At 45.3% G+C, this 17,878-nt stretch overlaps 1 protein-coding gene across 3 annotated transcripts in view; it reads left to right on the forward strand.

Moving 5' to 3' along the window:
- Nucleotides 1-921: 921 nt before the first annotated feature.
- ANXA2 (annexin A2) overlaps nucleotides 922-17,878 on the forward strand; it is a 44,133-nt gene continuing 27,176 nt past the window's right edge. Inside the window, exons 1-4 of one of the 3 annotated variants that reach the window (XM_058737532.1) lie at nucleotides 954-1,050; nucleotides 3,296-3,387; nucleotides 12,377-12,435; nucleotides 15,118-15,217. In XM_058737532.1, the coding sequence (XP_058593515.1) occupies nucleotides 12,388-12,435; nucleotides 15,118-15,217 (148 nt within the window). In that variant the 5' untranslated portion in view covers nucleotides 954-1,050; nucleotides 3,296-3,387; nucleotides 12,377-12,387. Of the gene's footprint in view, nucleotides 1,051-1,114; nucleotides 1,241-3,295; nucleotides 3,388-12,376; nucleotides 12,436-15,117; nucleotides 15,218-17,878 lie in introns of those variants that run through there. The other 2 variants (XM_058737534.1, XM_058737533.1) reach the window with 2 other exon arrangements.

Raw genomic sequence — 17,878 nt, forward strand, 5'->3', positions numbered from 1 at the left:
TTTCCACTGTGGCTTGTGGAAAATAGCAGGGGAGAAAAAGCAAGAAACTGAGCAAAACCAAAAAGGCTGCGGAAGAGCGGCAGTTATGAAAGAGGGAAGGGAGGAACTTCTTTGTTGGAACTCGAGGCTCAAAGCCACCGGCCCCACCCAGTCCGGACGGCCTGCCACGAGGACGCGCAGGGTGCGGAGCGGGGTCGTGCGAGGCGTGGAGAGAAGCTGAGCGGACCGCGCTCCGGAAAACGGGCTCCTCCCGGGCGCGAGCGGGGTGGGATCTTGGCTCCTGGCTTCGGCCTCCCACCCGCTCCTCCCACCCCAACCCTGGCTCCGGGCCCGACTTCCCGCTGCGAGGCCCCGGAGAGCCAGTCTTTGCAGGGCAGAACCCGGCGGATCGCCCGCCCCACTCTCCTCCCGGGAACTGCTGGTCAGAGGTTAAGCTAATATGTTTGCAGACGGTAACGGAGAGCTTGAGCTGGATGCCAACGGCCCCTGTTGAGGGGAATCCCGATTTATGTTTCTTGGAACAATTCTTCCTTCCATTGCATTGATGCCTAAAAAAAAAAAAAAAAAGAAAAGAAAAAGAAAGAAAGAAAGAAAGAAAGAAAGAAAGAAAGAAAGAAAGAAAGAAAGAAAGAAAGAAAAAGTGACTTAACCGAGCTCCGAGCCTACTAAAGACTTGCTAATTTATTAACTTAAGCTAGGGCTGGGGACTCGACGTGGCGCTAAAAAAGTAAAAGGAGAGAAGAAGAAACGAGCTGATACGTGGGCCTCAAGGAAGCCTCATTGGTGTTTTAATGGAGGGCAGGGCCGTGGGCGCGGGGGCAGCTCCCGCGTGGCGCTGCTCCGGAACGTTCCTGGGCGAGGCCGCCCCAGTGGGCGGGCGGGTCGGGGAGGGTGAGTCACCCGGACTCCGGGTGGGAGCGGGCCGGGGGAGGCGGGGCGGGGCGGGCCTCGCCTGCACCGCGAGGATGTGGCGGCTATAAAAGCCCCACCCAGGGCAGCCAGCTCTGCTGCACAACTGGGGACGCTCGCTGCTCTCGGCGCCCGGCCCAGGTAAGCTGGGCGCGCCCCGCCCGCCCGCTATGGCCCCGGGGCCGCCGCGCTAGCGGGGCGGGGAGGAGCGGAAAAGGAGGCAGACGGCCTGGCAAAGAGGCTTGGGCCACGGGAACGGCCTCGGGAGGCCGTCCAGGAGAGGGGGCTGGAGGGACGGTCCGCACGAGGTGGAGAGCGGCGCAGTAGCAAGGTGGTCTGGGCAGGGGTGAGGGGGACCAGTTGCGCCCCGGCGTTGGGGGTGCGGAGCAGAGGGAGGGGGTCGGGTATCCCCCCCGCAGTGCTCCCAGGAAGCTTGGAGAGGGGCGCCAGGGAGGGGAGCGGAGGGAGGCCCTACATTCCAGACGCGCCGGGCGCAGGCGGTGGGCAGGGTGTGGCTGCTCGGGTAGCCTCGGCTCCCAGGCGGGGCGGTCTGGGGGGCATTTCCCTCCACGTTTAATAAAAGCTTTACGGCCATCTAGAAAGTAACCCCCAGCAGTTTCAAGTTACTTTACTTGAAAAACAAAACAAAACCTCGCCTTTGTGGAACTTGTACCGACCCGAAGGAGGAAAGCAGCTGGCGGGGGGGGGGGGGGGGGGTGGCGGTTTGGGGTGTGGGAGTTTGTAGTAGCAACCTCTCTCCCCGATAACACAAAACAAAGCAGGAAAAAAAACTCAGCTCATTCTCCTTTGCCTAGATTGTCTTGTAGGAGAGCAACTTTTGATTTCATTGTTATCTGGAGAGTATCTTGGTTGACCATTTTTTGCGTCAGGAAGTAAGTGTCCCCCAAGCTTGGGGGAAGGGAAGGAAGAGGGTTGTCCTTGACTGTTACTCCCGGTGATGCAGCAGTGAGTCAGGGACCAGGATACAGAAAAGGGCGTGGCCCCCTGGGCTGCTCCAGGCAGCTGGGAGGCCGGTCTCAGCCCCTGGAGCGGAGGGCTGGATTCCATCAACTGGCTGTTGAGAAGGTAGGGAGGATGACATCAGTTTCCTTACCCATGAAAGTGGCTTCAGGATGCTCGCTCTTACCTACACAGGGTTATCATTGAAGATTAAAAAAAAAAACACATTCAAAAGTAAATATGTAAAGTATACTGAAAACACGAAGTGCCCCACAATTGCAGATTGTCACTTTTCGGTTAAGATTTGCCATTTTAATGTTGTGGGTATTCTGAATCTAAAAGAGCAGTGGCTTCATGGGTACAAATGGTCTTTACCTAAAGCCATAAGATCCTAGAGTCAAGGAGTCTGGGCCCCTGAGCTTAGACTGACTCTACTGATGGATTCTGTCCAAAAGTGGGTTCTGCTGTGCTGGTCTGGAACTTGGAGATTTAGAATGCAGAATGCACTTTCTCATTGAAACAATGTTAGAGAGGTGCTTAGGTTCCTAATTAACATGGATTGTATCTAAATTCTCTACTGATAGTAAGTACATGCTTAATTTGGTGGCGGGTGATGGTGAGGAGGAAAGGTGGGAGGATAAAGGAGGGTATGTGGGTAGGAAGAATAAATCGCTGAGATGTCATTCTGGAACTTTCCTTAATTTTAAGGTTGGCCCTGATTAATTATTTTAATTGGAAAATTAGATCTTTGCCCCCTCTCACCCCCCAATTTGTTTTTTTTTTTCACCTACCTCCTGTGTCCTTAGTGCCCCCCTTCTCTGACATATTGCAGAAGCCATTAGGCTTATCCAGTCCTGTCTTCTCACATCAGTGTACTTACACCCAGCTAGAGACTACCAAATTGAACCAATATTTATGAAGTTAAGAGTGGTTGGTGATCCTGAAATCCTCAGCAACCCAAAGGAGTTGTATTATTTAAAAACCAAGAAAAGCTTGTTAACCTAAACACATCTATGCTTTATAAAGTTAGAGGCTATGGAATTAAGGAACCGCATAATTACAACATTCAGGCGTTGTGAGGGAAGATCCCAGATGAGGCCAGGTTCAGAGAGGCAACCTCTGGAGAGGAGTCCTCTGGCCTGTGACATTAACACATTTCAGTTTAGCATTTCTCTTTCTTCTGAGTCCATCTCTTATCTAGATGCTTCAGGGGTTTCTCCAAAAGTATCCATCACATCTGTAGTAAAAGGGTGTGACCATCAATGTGCATTTTTGTGATTTGGAGACCTCCTGGATTTTGTAATTTCCCACAGAGCCAAACAGCCTATCTGTGGCAAATGCCCAGGAAATACTGCTTGCTCACTGGCTTTGATTAGGTTCTTGGTCTTGGATTGCATCTCAGTATTTAACATTTTGTGTCTTTCAGCTATTAAAGGACTGTATTGATTGACATTATGCTGGCTTTCACGGCCATTAGTTTCCTGACTAATTTCTGATTTAAGTAGTTTTCTTGGCAAGGTAGGTAGCCTTCTATAATTGTTATTGATTTTGAGGGCTGTAGGCTCTTTCTGCACCGTCGGAACTGGAATCTTGCACTAACACACTCTTGCAGGCTGTGGGCCTGCAGAGGCATTTTTTGTTAATGGAGAGTGGGCGGGTCACAAAAAGGAGTCCCAAGGTCTCCTGGGCTGCTTTGAACATCCATTCATTCCACAGCATTTATTACGCATCTATTATGTTCTACTCACAGGTATAGGTACTGGGTATAAAAGACTGAACAAAACAGACAAAAACCAAACAAATAAAACCAAAACAAACTCTGCTCTTAAGACTCCAAGTCTGGCAGGAAGTGAAAGAAAACAGACAAAATAAGTGAATTATATAGATAGTAGTTGGATTTTGAACTCTACATTTTCCCAAATGAATATTTAGTTTCCAAACTTGGTGAAAGCTCATTTCCCCTTTAATCCAGCTGTTCCACAAACCTGAGCATCATATTTAGCTTGCCTGTGGCAGTGACCTTTAAAGTTATAGTGACTTAACCTGCCTTCTGGATTTGATTGTTAGAATTAAATAGAAATGGAATCCTCCTCTTTTTTCTTTTTTTGCACAAAGGACTCCACCTCCCTCATTTTCCCTGGTGCCACACCCAGTTCTAGTTAGAGGCTACATCAGGAAATTCCAGTTCTTTAAAAAAGTTCTTTCCACCCGTTCACTGGTATACTTTTCCTTCTGTTGCCAGAGACAGTCTCCATCTCTTTTGTTGGGAAGCAGGTCATCAGTAGGGGTCAGGAGATGCCCAGGCTTGTTTTGAGTGACTCCACTGAGATTACCTCTGAGTCTCCCTTCTGGGGTACACCCTGAAACTTTAAGTCCTCTGCTCTCAGTCTTATGAGAGAGAAGTCAGTAGCATCCAAGTAGTCTGAGTTCTAATCCCAGTTTTGGTGTGGGAAGTTCGACTCAAGGGAGTGGCTGTGATCTAGAGTCCTTGCTCTTTGTCTCCTGGCCACACCCAGTGTGCACACTCTTAACCCAGAGGGAATGGGAGTCCAGAGGCCACTTGCAGGTCCTCGTTTCCACCTCCTTCCTTACATTCCATGCTGTAGGAGATGCAGGTAACATTTCCACATTGTCTAGGGGACAGAGCTAGGGCCCAAGTGACCCTAACAGCACAGAGGTAGGGTGCTGCGGGTTGGAAGGGGCTGTATGTCAAGACGAGAAGGAGGCTGCCCCTGAAGTGATCTGCCAGGCTTTGAGAAGATTTGCACAGAAGCTGGCCGCTTAAGCATCCAGCTCAGAATATATGGAACTGGAACTGCATTTGGGATGTTTAGTCTGAAGGAGAGAAAGAAGACTGAGCAAGAGTGCATTGAAATAGGAGACATAAGTTGGAAAGACCCAGTGTGTGTAAACCATCCGTAAGTGCGATTGAACGCCAACTGTTAGCTAGGCACTGCACTCAGACCTGTGAGGAAACAGAAGTGAATGTGACAAACCCTATGAGCAGATACAATGGAAGACCACCTTCATATACAGGAGACAGGAGCACAGGGCAGGGAGAGGTGCAGGAGAAAAGTACATGATTTTTTGTATCCTGAAATCTCATGAGGATGTCAGCTGATCAAGATTGGGTGTTCCCAGAGGAGGGAACTTGAAGAACTTGGGCATAGACATAGTAGAACTGTGCTCAGTGTATTTGGAGAAGGATTACCAGTCCAGTGTGACTGCAGTGCTAGGGGTGTGTGCGTGTGTGTGTGTGTGTGTGTATACACCCACATACGTATTTGTATGCGTGCATTCGTGTGGGGCTGTGTAGGAGATATTTATGGAAAGGTAGGTAGAGTCCAGAGTCAAGATCTTGAATGCTGAGTTTAGACTCTTTCCTGTAGGCATCAGGACCCCATTAGAAATATAATAAGTGGGTCATAAAACATTGAAATTGAACTGTAGATGTGCAGGCCTTGATTTCCCAACCCTGAAAGTGTTTCATGCCAGCTGACTTCATTCTTCCTGCCAGTTTCTTTCCACCCACTCCAAACCCACGTCAGGGGACTGACAGAGAGTCTCTGAGAACAGGAGGCTGCCACGTAGGTCTGTAGGTAGCAAACAGACACATTCCGATACAGGTCTGGCAGCAAACGAGCAAGCCAGAGCAAGTGCTGTTGTGTCCGCCCTGCTCAGTTAGATCAAGGCCACTGGGTACAATTCCAGGATTTCTGCGGAATGACTTGGCCCTGTGACTCAGGCATTGATCAAGACCGTAAAACCAAGGAGAAAAGTATGTGTTTTCAGGAATGTTCTCTTCAGTAGAGATGCTTTGGGGTGGTGGGGTGAAGAGTGGACAGAGTACAATATGAATTCCACGCCCAGCCCCACTCATGCATTCCTCCTCCCCACTTTTGGTTTAAAATCCCAGTCTGATCCTGTGGACCTGGAACTCTGCACAGGAAAGGTTTTGGTCGGGAAACCCAACTCTCCACACTCCCAACCCCACACATTTTCGCTTTAAAAATCCTCATTTGTATCATCCAGTTCCTGATTGATTCATCATGGTTGCTAGGGCTGTGTTTTGTGGCAACACATCAACATGCCACGTAAAAACTGTAAAGTGGGTGTGTCCACGAAACTGCTGGTTTATACTCAGATTTCAGATTTGGTTGTGCAGACCAGCCCTGTTGCAACATGGTTTTGTTTGTTTGTTTGTGTGAATTAGTATTTGGGTTTTCTGGAGCTGGTTCCTAATTCCTTTTAGTAGGACTTGTTTTTGATTTGTAGTGTTGACTCTTGGGTTTGCTTTGTCTGTTTCAACTTTTTTTTGTTTGTTTTTTGCAAATTTTGTTTTAATTTTCTTTTTATGGGAATAGTTAAACCTGTTTCACTTGTACCATTTTTATTACTGCATGTTTGAAGTGAAACAGTAAAATATTTTTTAAAATGTAGGGATTTTTTTAAAAAAAGGACAAATCCTTAAGTATCTTTTTTTAATCTTTTTTACTTGTTTTGAGAGAGAGAGAGAACATGAGCAGCAGAAGGGGGGCAGTGAGAGATGGGGACAGAGTATCTGAAGTGGGCTTAGCCAGAGAACCCAGTGTAGGGCTCCAACTCAAGAACTGTGAGATCACGACCTGAGCCGAAGTTGGAGGAAGTTGGAGGCTTAACCGACTGAGTCACCCAGGCGCCCCCTTAAGTATCTTTAAGACAGTCCTTATGTTAAATGTAAAAGATTGTTTTTCAACAGCTGCACAGATTTCATTTTTTTTTTTTTAATTTTTTTAACGTTTATTTATTTTTGAGACAGAGAGAGACAGAGCATGAACAGGGGAGGAGCAGAGAGAGAGAGACACACAGAATCTGAAACAGGCTCCAGGCCTGAGCTGTCAGCACAGAGCCTGACGCGGGGCTTGAACTCCCGGACCGTGAGATCATGACCTGAGCTGAAGTCGGACGCTTAACCGACCGAACCACCCAGGCGCCCCTGCACAGATTTCATTAATGTCTGGCTTTGTACTCTAAGAGCTTTTCCAGTCAGGCAGTTAACTGTCTTCATTCATTAATATTTTCAAGGCCAGAGGAAAAAACTGTTCCCTTTATGGCTGGGGCAGGGAGGGGCACGGTGAGTCTGTGTTCTCACCCTGGTGGTGAATTATTTCAGACTTGTTTGAAGTAGGTGTGGCTCTTTCAGTAAGTCACTCTGTACCTCTCCAGTTATTTTCTTAAACGAAGAAACTTTACCTGATAAAGAGCCATTTTAATGATCTTGTCTCGTCAGCCAGCCCTTCCCTGGGAATGGAAGGTACTGGTGCGTGCAGATCCTAACTCACCAACAGATGGTATTTGCTGACTTTTTTTTCCCTTCTGTTTTACAAGTTGAAACCAGTTGGAGATCTGGGTGAGGTCAAAGTGCTGGAAAGAGTGATGCAGACTGCCATTTTCATGTTCTGTAAGAAGTCTGCCAGGCAAGGAGTGGTTGTTCTGCTTTTAAAACACTTCAGAATTTTTACACCGTGATGTGGAATAGGTGAGAGTGGATTTGTCTCATGGCTTGTAGACTTCATTTTATTCTCAAAGCACTAGGTAAACTAAGGCAGAGCTTAAGTAAGAAAATTCAGCCTCCAGGGGCACCTGGGTGGCTCAGTTGGTTAAGCTTAGTCTGACTCTTGATTTCGGCTCAGGTCATGATCTCACGGTTGTGAGACTGAGCCCCACGTCAGGGCTTAAGAGTCTGTCTGTCTGTGTGTCTCTCTCCTCTCCCTCCCCTTCTGCATCCCCCCTGCACCACCCCCTCCCCCCAAAAAAATTCAGCCTCCACAGCAAATGTTGTGGTGAACAGATACTACAAGCATTGGTGAACAAATCACTTTGGCTTTCTGGCTCTCCAGTATTTCCACAGCCAATCTTAATTTTGCACCATTCAGAATCCAATATTTTAGGCCCCCCACAGGATACCACATTAGACATGTTTTAAACCTGTCCTCTTGGTTCTCCCACCACCCAGGGATAGACCATCTCTTCCATTTCTTCTCCCTAGCCTTTCCCCCATGTTTCTCTGGTTGGAACCTTCCCGAGTGAATGCTATTCTCCATCTAGTCAGTACCTCACCAGAAAGCTCTTACCTGATCTCACCCTTATTACTTTTATCTTTCTCTCTGCCTGAGTCTTAGTCTTTGGAATGAAGAACTGTTGTGAAGTTGCAAAGGTGAAGGCCCAAGAGTCAGAGGACCCAGATTCTGGCCCTGCCTCCATTCTCATTAGCTGAGTAACTTGGGCTTATGTCTCAGGTGTCTCACTGGGGCAGGAAGGGAAGAGAGCTGGAAAGCCCTGCGGGGGTGGAGTCTGCATTTCACAGTTTTGTGTGTGTCTGTCATAGCCCTCAGTGAGTGCAGACCAAGTGTGTGCTTGCTAGGGGTTTATTGATTATTTGCACGTTACCCGTGTTTGTAACCTACAGTAGCACTACCAAGACTTTCTCTGCTTTCAAGAGTAGCACTGCACTGGCACATTCTCATCAATCAAACGTACTATGCTAACTGATGTTTTAACAAGCATCATAAGTGGCAAAGCCAACTGTTTCTTCTAGTGACTAGTCAGTTGTTCACAAAATGGCTTTGCGTTGCCAGGGGCTCGGATGAAGAAACAAGGGCCATATTTTATTTGTAAGGTGAAAATGTATTTGTTATTAAGCTTGCACGAAATAGGAAATATTTATTGGATAGAAAAGAACTTGCATTGAGTTATAGCAAATGTCATGGATATTGTTTTGTGGTTATTGTGATCATTTTGCTTTTTCTGCAGAATGGCTATAAATAATACAAATATAAATGTTAATTATGCCAAATACCAACTCATTTCTAAAAGTTTATTTAGCATCTAGAGTGTGCAAGGCACTCTTAAATTTGCGGGGGATCAAGACTCGATGAGGAAGATGAGGTAAAACATACTCCCTGCCACTCTGAATGGTACTTAGGCATTTGCCATTTGAATACTCGGTACATGCAGGAACTCAGTCAGTACGTTTTGCTCAGCAAAGAAGTCTGGTGGCATCAGAAAGTGCTTTTGGCATTGAAAGGTAGGAGAGAGCATGTGGGATGGCAGCTACAGCCACCCCATTAGCAGATGCCAGAGTAGTGGTAACTTCAGGAATGGGTATTGTCTCCATAACTAGAAAAAGAGGTAAAGGTAAGGGTATGGGGGAGGAAGCAGGCATCAGGGTGCTGTGGATGAAAGGAGTACAGTGTTTGGGGAGAAGCAAGTAACTATTGGGCTCAAGTCCACTTTTCCTGGGGAGTACATAGAGGGCGCTGAAATGGGGTTTCTGTGCCAGTCTTTGAGGGCTGCCCCAAGCTGGAATAAGAGAATACCATTGAAGGATGGGTTTTTAACTATGTCAATAGGATGAAATAGAAGAATTTTATTTTTTTTCAAATGTTTATTTTTCAGAGGCTGGGAGAGGCAGAGAGAGGGGGACAGAGGATCTGGAGTGGGCTCTGTGATGACAGCAGCTAGCCCGATGGGCTCGAACTCACAAACCAGATTCAAACTCAGGATCCGCGAGATCATGACTTGTGCCAGAGTTGCACCCCTAACTGACTGAGCCACTCATGTGCCCCAAGAATTTAATTGATAGTAGCATGTAGGATTGATTTGATGAAAGAACAGCACAACTGTGGGCGATAAAATGGAGATGAAGCTTTGTGGCGCTTAAAAAAAAACCCTATTTTCTGGCTCTCCTCAGTGTGTTGTGGCTGTGGGAGAAGAATTAACAGGAATGGAGAGTGTATATCAGATTGCCTTTGACTTATATGGTAACGAGGGTCCCACGTGGGACAAGCTTAGGCAGCTGTTTGCAAAGCCAGTGCTCATGGCTGGAAAGGCAACTTAGAGGAAGAACTATGCAATAAAAACTTACTGTGCCTCTGTGGTTGAGATTCTCTAAACATCAGAACCAATGTGAGGTAACTGATTTAAGAAAGAAGTGGACTTTAATCCACACTTCTCTGTGAGGAGAAACAATTCTGTCTACAAGTCTGACTTAGCGGTCCTCTGTTCAGGGTTTTGCTTTTGTTTCTGTGTTTTTATTTCTTAGCGGTTTACGGTTGGGACTAGAATTCTTCCAGGTGAGTGACAACAGTTCATCCCTTACTGCAGACCTATTGCAGTTCTGAGTAAGCCTCAGGGGTGGTAGTCAAGGTCAGGATTGGGTGGTTAGTGTCCTAGGGAATTCTGCTTAGGTGATTCTCAGGCTGATGGATACTGGTGATACCCTCTGGAATGTTTCTTGCCACAAGTAGAAGTAGGAGATTTCCTGCTCTATCAAGGCAGACTCAAACTTGTTTGTCTTGACAAGAAATCTCAAACTTGGTTTTCCAGTAACCTGGCCACTGCAGACGTTTTTGGACTAGGATTGGACCATGGCACCATGGGATCCTTTAGACCAGTGCTGCCCAACAGAAATAGAATGTGAGCTGCACATGCAACTGTAAACTTTCTTGTAGCCACGTTTAAAAAAAAAAGGAAAAGAAACAGGTGAAATTAAATTTAGATCATGTATTTGGTGGAACCCAATGTACCTAACATATCATAAATACGATATATAATTAATATAAAAAAACAAAGATATTTTCTATTCTTTTTCTCATAGTAAGTCTTCAAAATCCAGGGTGTAGTTTACACTTAGAGCACATCTCACCTTGGACTGGACAGTTTTCAAATGCTTGATAGCCGGGTGTGGCTGGTAGCCACTGTTTTGGACAGTTCCGTTAGAGATGCATGACCACCCATCCCAGCATGGCATATTTGTTACAACTGATGAACCTACCTTGACATATCACTGTCATTCCAAGCCCATAGTTCACATTAGAGTTCACTCTTGGTACTATACATTCTATGGGTTTTGACAAATGTATAGTGGCTACCATTACAGTATCATACACAGTAGTTTCGTGGCCCTAAAAATCCTCTGTTCATCCCTCCCTCTTTTCTAATTCCTGGCAACCACTGATCCTTTTACTGTCTCCTTTGTCTTGCCTTATCCAGACTGTCATTTTAGTTGGAATCATACCATGTGCGTAGTAGGTAGCCCTTCAGACTGGCTTCTTTCACGTAGTAATAGGCACTTAAGATTCCTCCATGTGTGTTCATGGCTTCATAGGTCATTTCTTTTCAGTTCTAAATAATATTCCATTGTCTGGGTACCACAGTTTATTTATAGAGCAAGACTTTTTACAGTCAGGATTCTATCCCAGTGGTGGGACATATTTGCGGGTGGGGTGTCTGAGGGCTGAGGGAGTGGGGGTACTTGGAATAGTGGTGGTTTTCTTGAAGACAGAGGGGTGGGCTAGGAGAGAGCTCAGGATGAAAATCTTGCAAAAATATATCTATAAGCACAAATAAAGGTGAATCCTCTTTTCTTACATTTCTTACACCTCCACCCAACACAGAGCCTGGCACCTGCTTTTCGTCCAAAGTGTTGAGAAGAGTTAACAAATGTGTGTGCCAAACACTGCCTCCAAGCCAGTTTTATGAAGATCCTTAGACCGTGCTAACTGTTGGAAGAGAATGGAAAGTAGGATTTGCATAGGCATAATTTCCTTGATCAAAGAATACTAAGCACAGAGAGATCAAAGAGAACGTTGCTGTAATTCAATTGTCGATCCCAACTGTTTCAGGATACAGCTCTGCTCTGTTTTCTTTATTTTGGGATGATGGTGCTAAATGACCTCTCTTGTCTCAGTTGAGATAAATTTCCTGCTACTTGGGCACTTTTCATTGGCAGAGGTTGGTGTATCAATTCCGAGAACTGTGTGATTTGCAAAGCTGGAAAGCCAATTCATCAGGCTATAGTGTCACAGCCCGATTAAGTGTATTAACTGGAAGATGACTTCATTTCAGCCATTTTGAATCTTAAATACAAGGATCAGTCTTTTATGGAATGAGTTAATGTTAGAAAATCTGTCCATTGTCTTTTTCATAAACAGTTTAATATCTTCTAAACATCAGTGAGCTAAGAAAATAACTATGGATAGTAATAAGTATGGATAGAATGGGCCAGTGTGCAAATGCTATTGATTTCAGGCCACACTCATGGTTTTCAGATCCTTTTCCATAGGTTAAATTACTGGTGAGAAATACAGAAGCAGTGGCTGGTTTGACAAGCTTATCACTTTTTATGAGAAGTGGAAGACTCAGTTTTATCCTGTTTGAACAGGTTGCATTAGCCTTGGGGAGCATTATGTTTTTATATTCACAAATCAGTCTCCCCAGGTTCTGTTTACACAGAACAGGAGAAAGACTGGCTACTTCTGTAGTCCATCCCAAATCTAAGGCATACCATCTCCCAGCTTTAATTTGCCCAATCATAAGATAGGAATTGAATCTATTTGCAAAAATTACTCTAATATCCTCAGATGAAATGGTCCAAGAAATAGAGATTAGTATAATGAATCACTGCGCTTCAGGGGAAAGGAAAGCCTCTTCATAAATATTTTCTTGTTGTACTTTTTTTCCCCAGCTTCTTTCAAAATGTCTACTGTTCACGAAATTCTCTGCAAGCTCAGCTTGGAGGGTGATGTAAGTATATCATTTTCACTTTGTGTAATTTTTGCAAATTGGACATCTCTCTGGATAACTGTGCTACTCTCCTTCCTTGTGCATCTAGGGAAAATGAGGACAAAATACAGTCATTCCCCGTCTTTGTTCCCCTTTCCTTCCCCGTTACTTTTGCTGTTCCTAGTAGTTCAATTTGATAGAAATGTTATGGCACTAGAAACTTTTTGGGCATCACATTAAAATTGAACACACACTAGTGACATTGGAGTGGCTGGAGTTTTACCTTGCTGTATACTTAGCATGGCAATGGTAGTAATTGTTATGATGATACATGTCTTTTAATGTCATGCCCTGGCATTTTATTAATGACTGTCATAAGCTACAGCCATCTTGAAAATGATCCTTGTGTGTTTTGGACTTCTTACAGTGTAAAGGAAGTTGTTCTAGACAAGGACTTAGACGTTTGTTATTTTTTTAAAAAATTTTTTAATGTTTATTTATTTTTGAGAGAGAGAGACAGAGTGAGAGCAGGGGAGGGGCAGAGACTGAGACACAGAATCCAAAGCAGGCTCCATGCTCTGAGCCGTCAGCACAGAGCCCAGCCTGGGGCTCAAACCCACGAATCGTGAGATCATGACCTGAGCCAAAACCAAGAGTTGGGTGCTTAACTGACTGAGCCACCCAGGGGCCAGTTTCCCCCATATTTTGAAGGAAGAAAAAAAATCACTTTTCCTCAATAATTGGATTTTCAAACAAGTGGATTTTACAGGTAATAGGTTCAATTATCCATTTAGTTTTGTTTCTAGAAAATTTATAAATTATTTATAACTTTTCCCTACTCACTGTTGTTTTTGGAATAAGACAACATAGGACCTGAGAAATAAAGCCTTATATGATATGGCTCAATGACCAGAATGCTTGCCTTTGGAAATAATTGATGTAAATAATTGATTTTTTATTGTTAATAATGTTTTAATAATCTAATAATAATAATAATAATCTAATAATCTAAGATGTTCTTCTTAGATTTCCAAACACATTTTATAGCCACCATAATAAATGTATTACTTCAGAATAGCATCTGTCCTTACCTTTTCCTGAATGTATGTTTCATTTCCATTGATATAATCTTACGGGAGTGTTGAGGAAAATTAGATGGAAAATACTTTAGGAATCCATTGTGTTTCAGAGTTTTAAATATTACATGGATTCAGTATTTGGCCAAGATGATCACAAGTACATTTTGAAATACTCTGTCCAGGGGCGCCTGGGTGGCGCAGTCGGTTAAGCGTCCGACTTCAGCCAGGTCACGATCTCGCGGTCCGTGAGTTCGAGCCCCGCGTCAGGCTCTGGGCTGATGGCTCGGAGCCTGGAGCCTGTTTCCGATTCTGTGTCTCCCTCTCTCTCTGCCCCTCCCCCGTTCATGCTCTGTCTCTCTCTGTCCCAAAAATAAATAAAAAATGTTGAAAAAAAAAAAATTTGAAATACTCTGTCCAGTCTTGAACTCAGATTTCTGGTTTGCCTTGGGAGATATTTGAGAGGATGGCATCATAGTTACTTACCTGTAAAACCTCACTGCTAATAAAACCAAGTGAAATGGGTGCTGGGATGCCTCATAATGTGTTGCCCGTGGGTGGAAAGGTAAGTCAGGGCACCTCGGTCTGGGACTCTTCCCAGAAACCGAAGCAAGGCAAAGTCATCACATCATGATGGCTGTTATGTACTTGGGGTAAGTGGTGGGGATGGACTAATCTTGATGTTGAAGGTGGATGGTTCCACTGACAGCATAAACCAGTGTCCGTCTTCTTTTGCTTGTCCTTTGCTTTGGGACCAGGTAGCAGGGAGGAAAGCTCCAAGAGCTCTCAAGGAAGGAGAGAAGTTAACGCTTTGGAAGGAAGTGATGTAGATGCACTCTACTGTCCTTCCCTCAGTCTGGGGTGGTGGGGTGGGGTGGGCGGGAGTGGGGCCATCAGATCATTGGAAAAGGGAGAGGGTATTGTTTAAAAGGCGATAAGAAAATAAGAAGAGTGGTAGGCATAGGGTTCAAGGCATAGTGTTAAAGATAGCAGAGGAGAGGGAATGGAGAGAGAGAGGAGCAGGAACTTGGTGAGCAGAAAGAGGTTGTGGGCCGTGAGGCCTGACCACCTTAGTGCCATGGCTTCCCTCGCTTATCTGATAGTCTAAAATAAGCAGGCCAGCATTTTACATTTACATTTTAAAGAATTGTGAGCCCAGTGTTACAGGCCCAGTGGAAATTCATATGCCTGTAGCAAAAACTTGGCTAAACACACTTGTCATTCAGGCATTACCACCTTTTCAGCTTGTTTCACATTGTTGCTGGCCTAGTTTAATGCTTTCCAAAGCCTTACCAGATAAACGCCCAGTAACATGGGAATAGGCCTAAGCTGAGAGCCAGGAGGCCCACTTCTGGGTTGTGTGCTTTTGAGTGTGCACCAGAAATAGGGTAAGTGGAAATAGACGGTGTATTCTAAAGTAGCTGAGCCTTTCAAGACAAATTCTCATTAGAAATGATGAAGTTTCTTATCCTCTGTATGATGGGCACATTGATACTTCCCTAGTTACCTAGTTTACGAATGATTTGAATTGTTTAAAGAAACAATGGAAAAAAGTCCATTTTAGGGCTGTTTCAGCTGGAGGGTTTGAAATGTTTATGACTTGAGTGTGTTTGTCTTTCAACCTCAGCACTCCACTCCCCCAAGCGCATACGGGTCGGTCAAAGCATACACCAATTTTGATGCTGAGCGTGATGCTCTGAACATTGAAACGGCCATCAAGACCAAAGGTAGGTGACTTTTGTCTTCCTCTTGTCAGGCTCTGATTGAGGCATTTTTGTTGTCTCTTCATTCTCCCTCAAATCTCCATATACTGCCCATTTGAAATTGTCATCGAGCCTTGATGGAGTGGATCTATGCCTTCCCCACTCCACCCCACCCCTCCTTCCCTCCCTCCCTCTTCCTTCCCCACTTTGAAGAGAAGACTTGAAACATGAGAAAGTATTTTAAGCAAGTAGCCCAGTAACATGGGAATAGGTGTAAGCTGAGAGCCATGAGGCCTGATCCCCTGCATGTGTGTTTTGGGCTCAACTCTTCACTTGGAGGCCTCAGCGCCTCTTTTATAAGGAAGAGGTTGGTCATGGTGATCCGAAAGAGCCTTTTTTTGTCCTGGATCCCCTTGAATTTTGTTACATTTGTTGGAAAAATGCTGGGAGATTTTTACTGCTTTGCTTTTAGATTGATCTAATGAACAAAAAATTCAGACCTTTTTTTTAACCCTATTAGTTACGCCCCTTCTTCTGCCTGGAGCTTGAATTAGAAAAGCTGTCAGAATGAGTGTTTCCTCAAGTTCTAGGATGAGTAAGAGAGGGCTGGGGGCATATGAGCTTCCCTTAGAAATACAGCAGATGAGGAGCGCCTGGGTGGCGCAGTCGGTTAAGCGTCCGACTTCAGCCAGGTCACGATCTCGCGGTCCGTGAGTTCGAGCCCCGCGTCAGGCTCTGGGCCGATGGCTCGGAGCCTGGAGCCTGTTTCCGATTCTGTGTCTCCCTCTCTCTCTGCCCCTCCCCCGTTCATGCTCTGTGTCTGTCTGTCCCAAAAATAAATAAAAAACGTTGAAAAAAAAAAATTTAGAAATACAGCAGATGAAGCATTTAATTGGGCGGAGCTGAGCACGAACTTGTTCAGGTCATCATCGTGCTGTTTTCTCTTCAGGCTCTGGCTTATGTTAATGAAGCACGTGTCTTTGGGGTCCCCCCACCCCCCAAATCCCTGGAACATTGTGATTAGTGTGGTGATGCTTGTGATTCACTGCATTCTTCCCCCTTTTGGACAAAGCACTTCCTTTCCCTGAGGGGCTAGACTGAAATGTGGATGTGACCCAGCAACCAGAACAGTTGCTGGTTCCTACCTGTGCTGATGAGTGGTTTTCTCTTCACAGTAGAGTGTTTTAACTTAGGGACACTCTTGTACAAGTTGCATTCAGGTCACTGACAGACTGGGAACTTCAACGTTTTTTATTTATTTTTGGGACAGAGAGAGACAGAGCATGAACGGGGGAGGGGCAGAGAGAGAGGGAGACACAGAATCGGAAACAGGCTCCAGGCTCCGAGCCATCGGCCCAGAGCCTGACGCGGGGCTCGAACTCACGGACCGCGAGATCGTGACCTGGCTGAAGTCGGACGCGTAACCGACTGCACCACCCAGGCGCCCCCAGACTGGGAACTTCAAACAGGATTACCTAGGAACCTAAAACGAGGATGATCATATGACCTGGCTTATTTATGTCTACGTTATTTACTGATTGTGCCCCTTGTCACTCTCAGAATTGTTCTGTGGGATAAATTACATGGTCATCTTTCCTAAAACCTCAGAGAAACTGGTGACTTTGTTTCTAGAGACAGGATGGAGAGGAGAAAAATCTTTTACATCCTGTGGCTCTAACAGGACACAAGGATTTGCACCTTACATTGTGTGAGGACACTGGGAACCTCCCAGAAAGGCTGCCTGGACAACTGAAGGGAGAGTAAAGAAGCATCCAAATTAGACCTTTAATATGAGTCTTCTTTTCTTGATGCTTTTAAATGACCATACTTGTCAAAGGCTGGATTGGGAAGTCAGGAAGCCACTAATCAGAAAATGAGACTAAAATTTTCAGGCCTTGGGGCTCCCGGGGGACTCAGTCGGTTAAGTGTATGACTCTTGATTTCAGCTGAGGTCATGATCCCATGGTTTGCGAGATCCGAGCCCGTCGTCTGGCTCCCCACTGAGCACGGAGCCTGCTTGGGATTCTGTCTCTCTGCCCCTCCCCTGCGCATGTGCATGGGCATGCATGCACTCCAGTGGTCTCTCTCAAAATGAATAAATAAACAGTTAAAAAAAACTTGCAGGGCTAATCTCACCACAGACCTTTCTCTTCGCTGGAGCTGAAGTGTGTAGTGGGTGAGTGCATGTTCCATTGTGGCTCACTTACCACCTTGGCTCTGCCACTAATTTACTAGCTCTCTGACTCCGGAAAAACACTTGACTTCCTTAAGCTTCAGTTTCCTCCTATAACGTAGAGCTAATCAAAGTTACACTTCACAAAGTTTTGGTGTTTTTTTCTTCTCCCCCAGTTGTTGTGAGGTATGAGTGGAGCCTGCCATAGAGACAGTGCTCAAAATGTGCAAAACATGTTACCTTAACACACAGGATCCGCTGTCCTAACACTCGCCTTATCTCCCTATTTGGGTGTGCCTACATTCCTGGGGGTTCTTGACAGGCCACTGTAGAAACACACTGCACTCACCCAACAGTTAACTCATCTGACAAAGATGGTGCCTTTTACAAGCTTGAGACAAAGGCTGCTTTCATCCCTGCATGAGAAAGCTTCTAAGCACACTGGAATGTAAAGATTGTGCAAATGAACTCTGGTAACAGCTGAAACTCCCAGGGTAATAAAAATACCTTCA

The sequence above is a fragment of the Neofelis nebulosa genome, chromosome 7 (genome assembly GCF_028018385.1).
Source record: "Neofelis nebulosa isolate mNeoNeb1 chromosome 7, mNeoNeb1.pri, whole genome shotgun sequence".
NCBI classification, from domain to species: domain Eukaryota; kingdom Metazoa; phylum Chordata; class Mammalia; order Carnivora; family Felidae; genus Neofelis; species Neofelis nebulosa.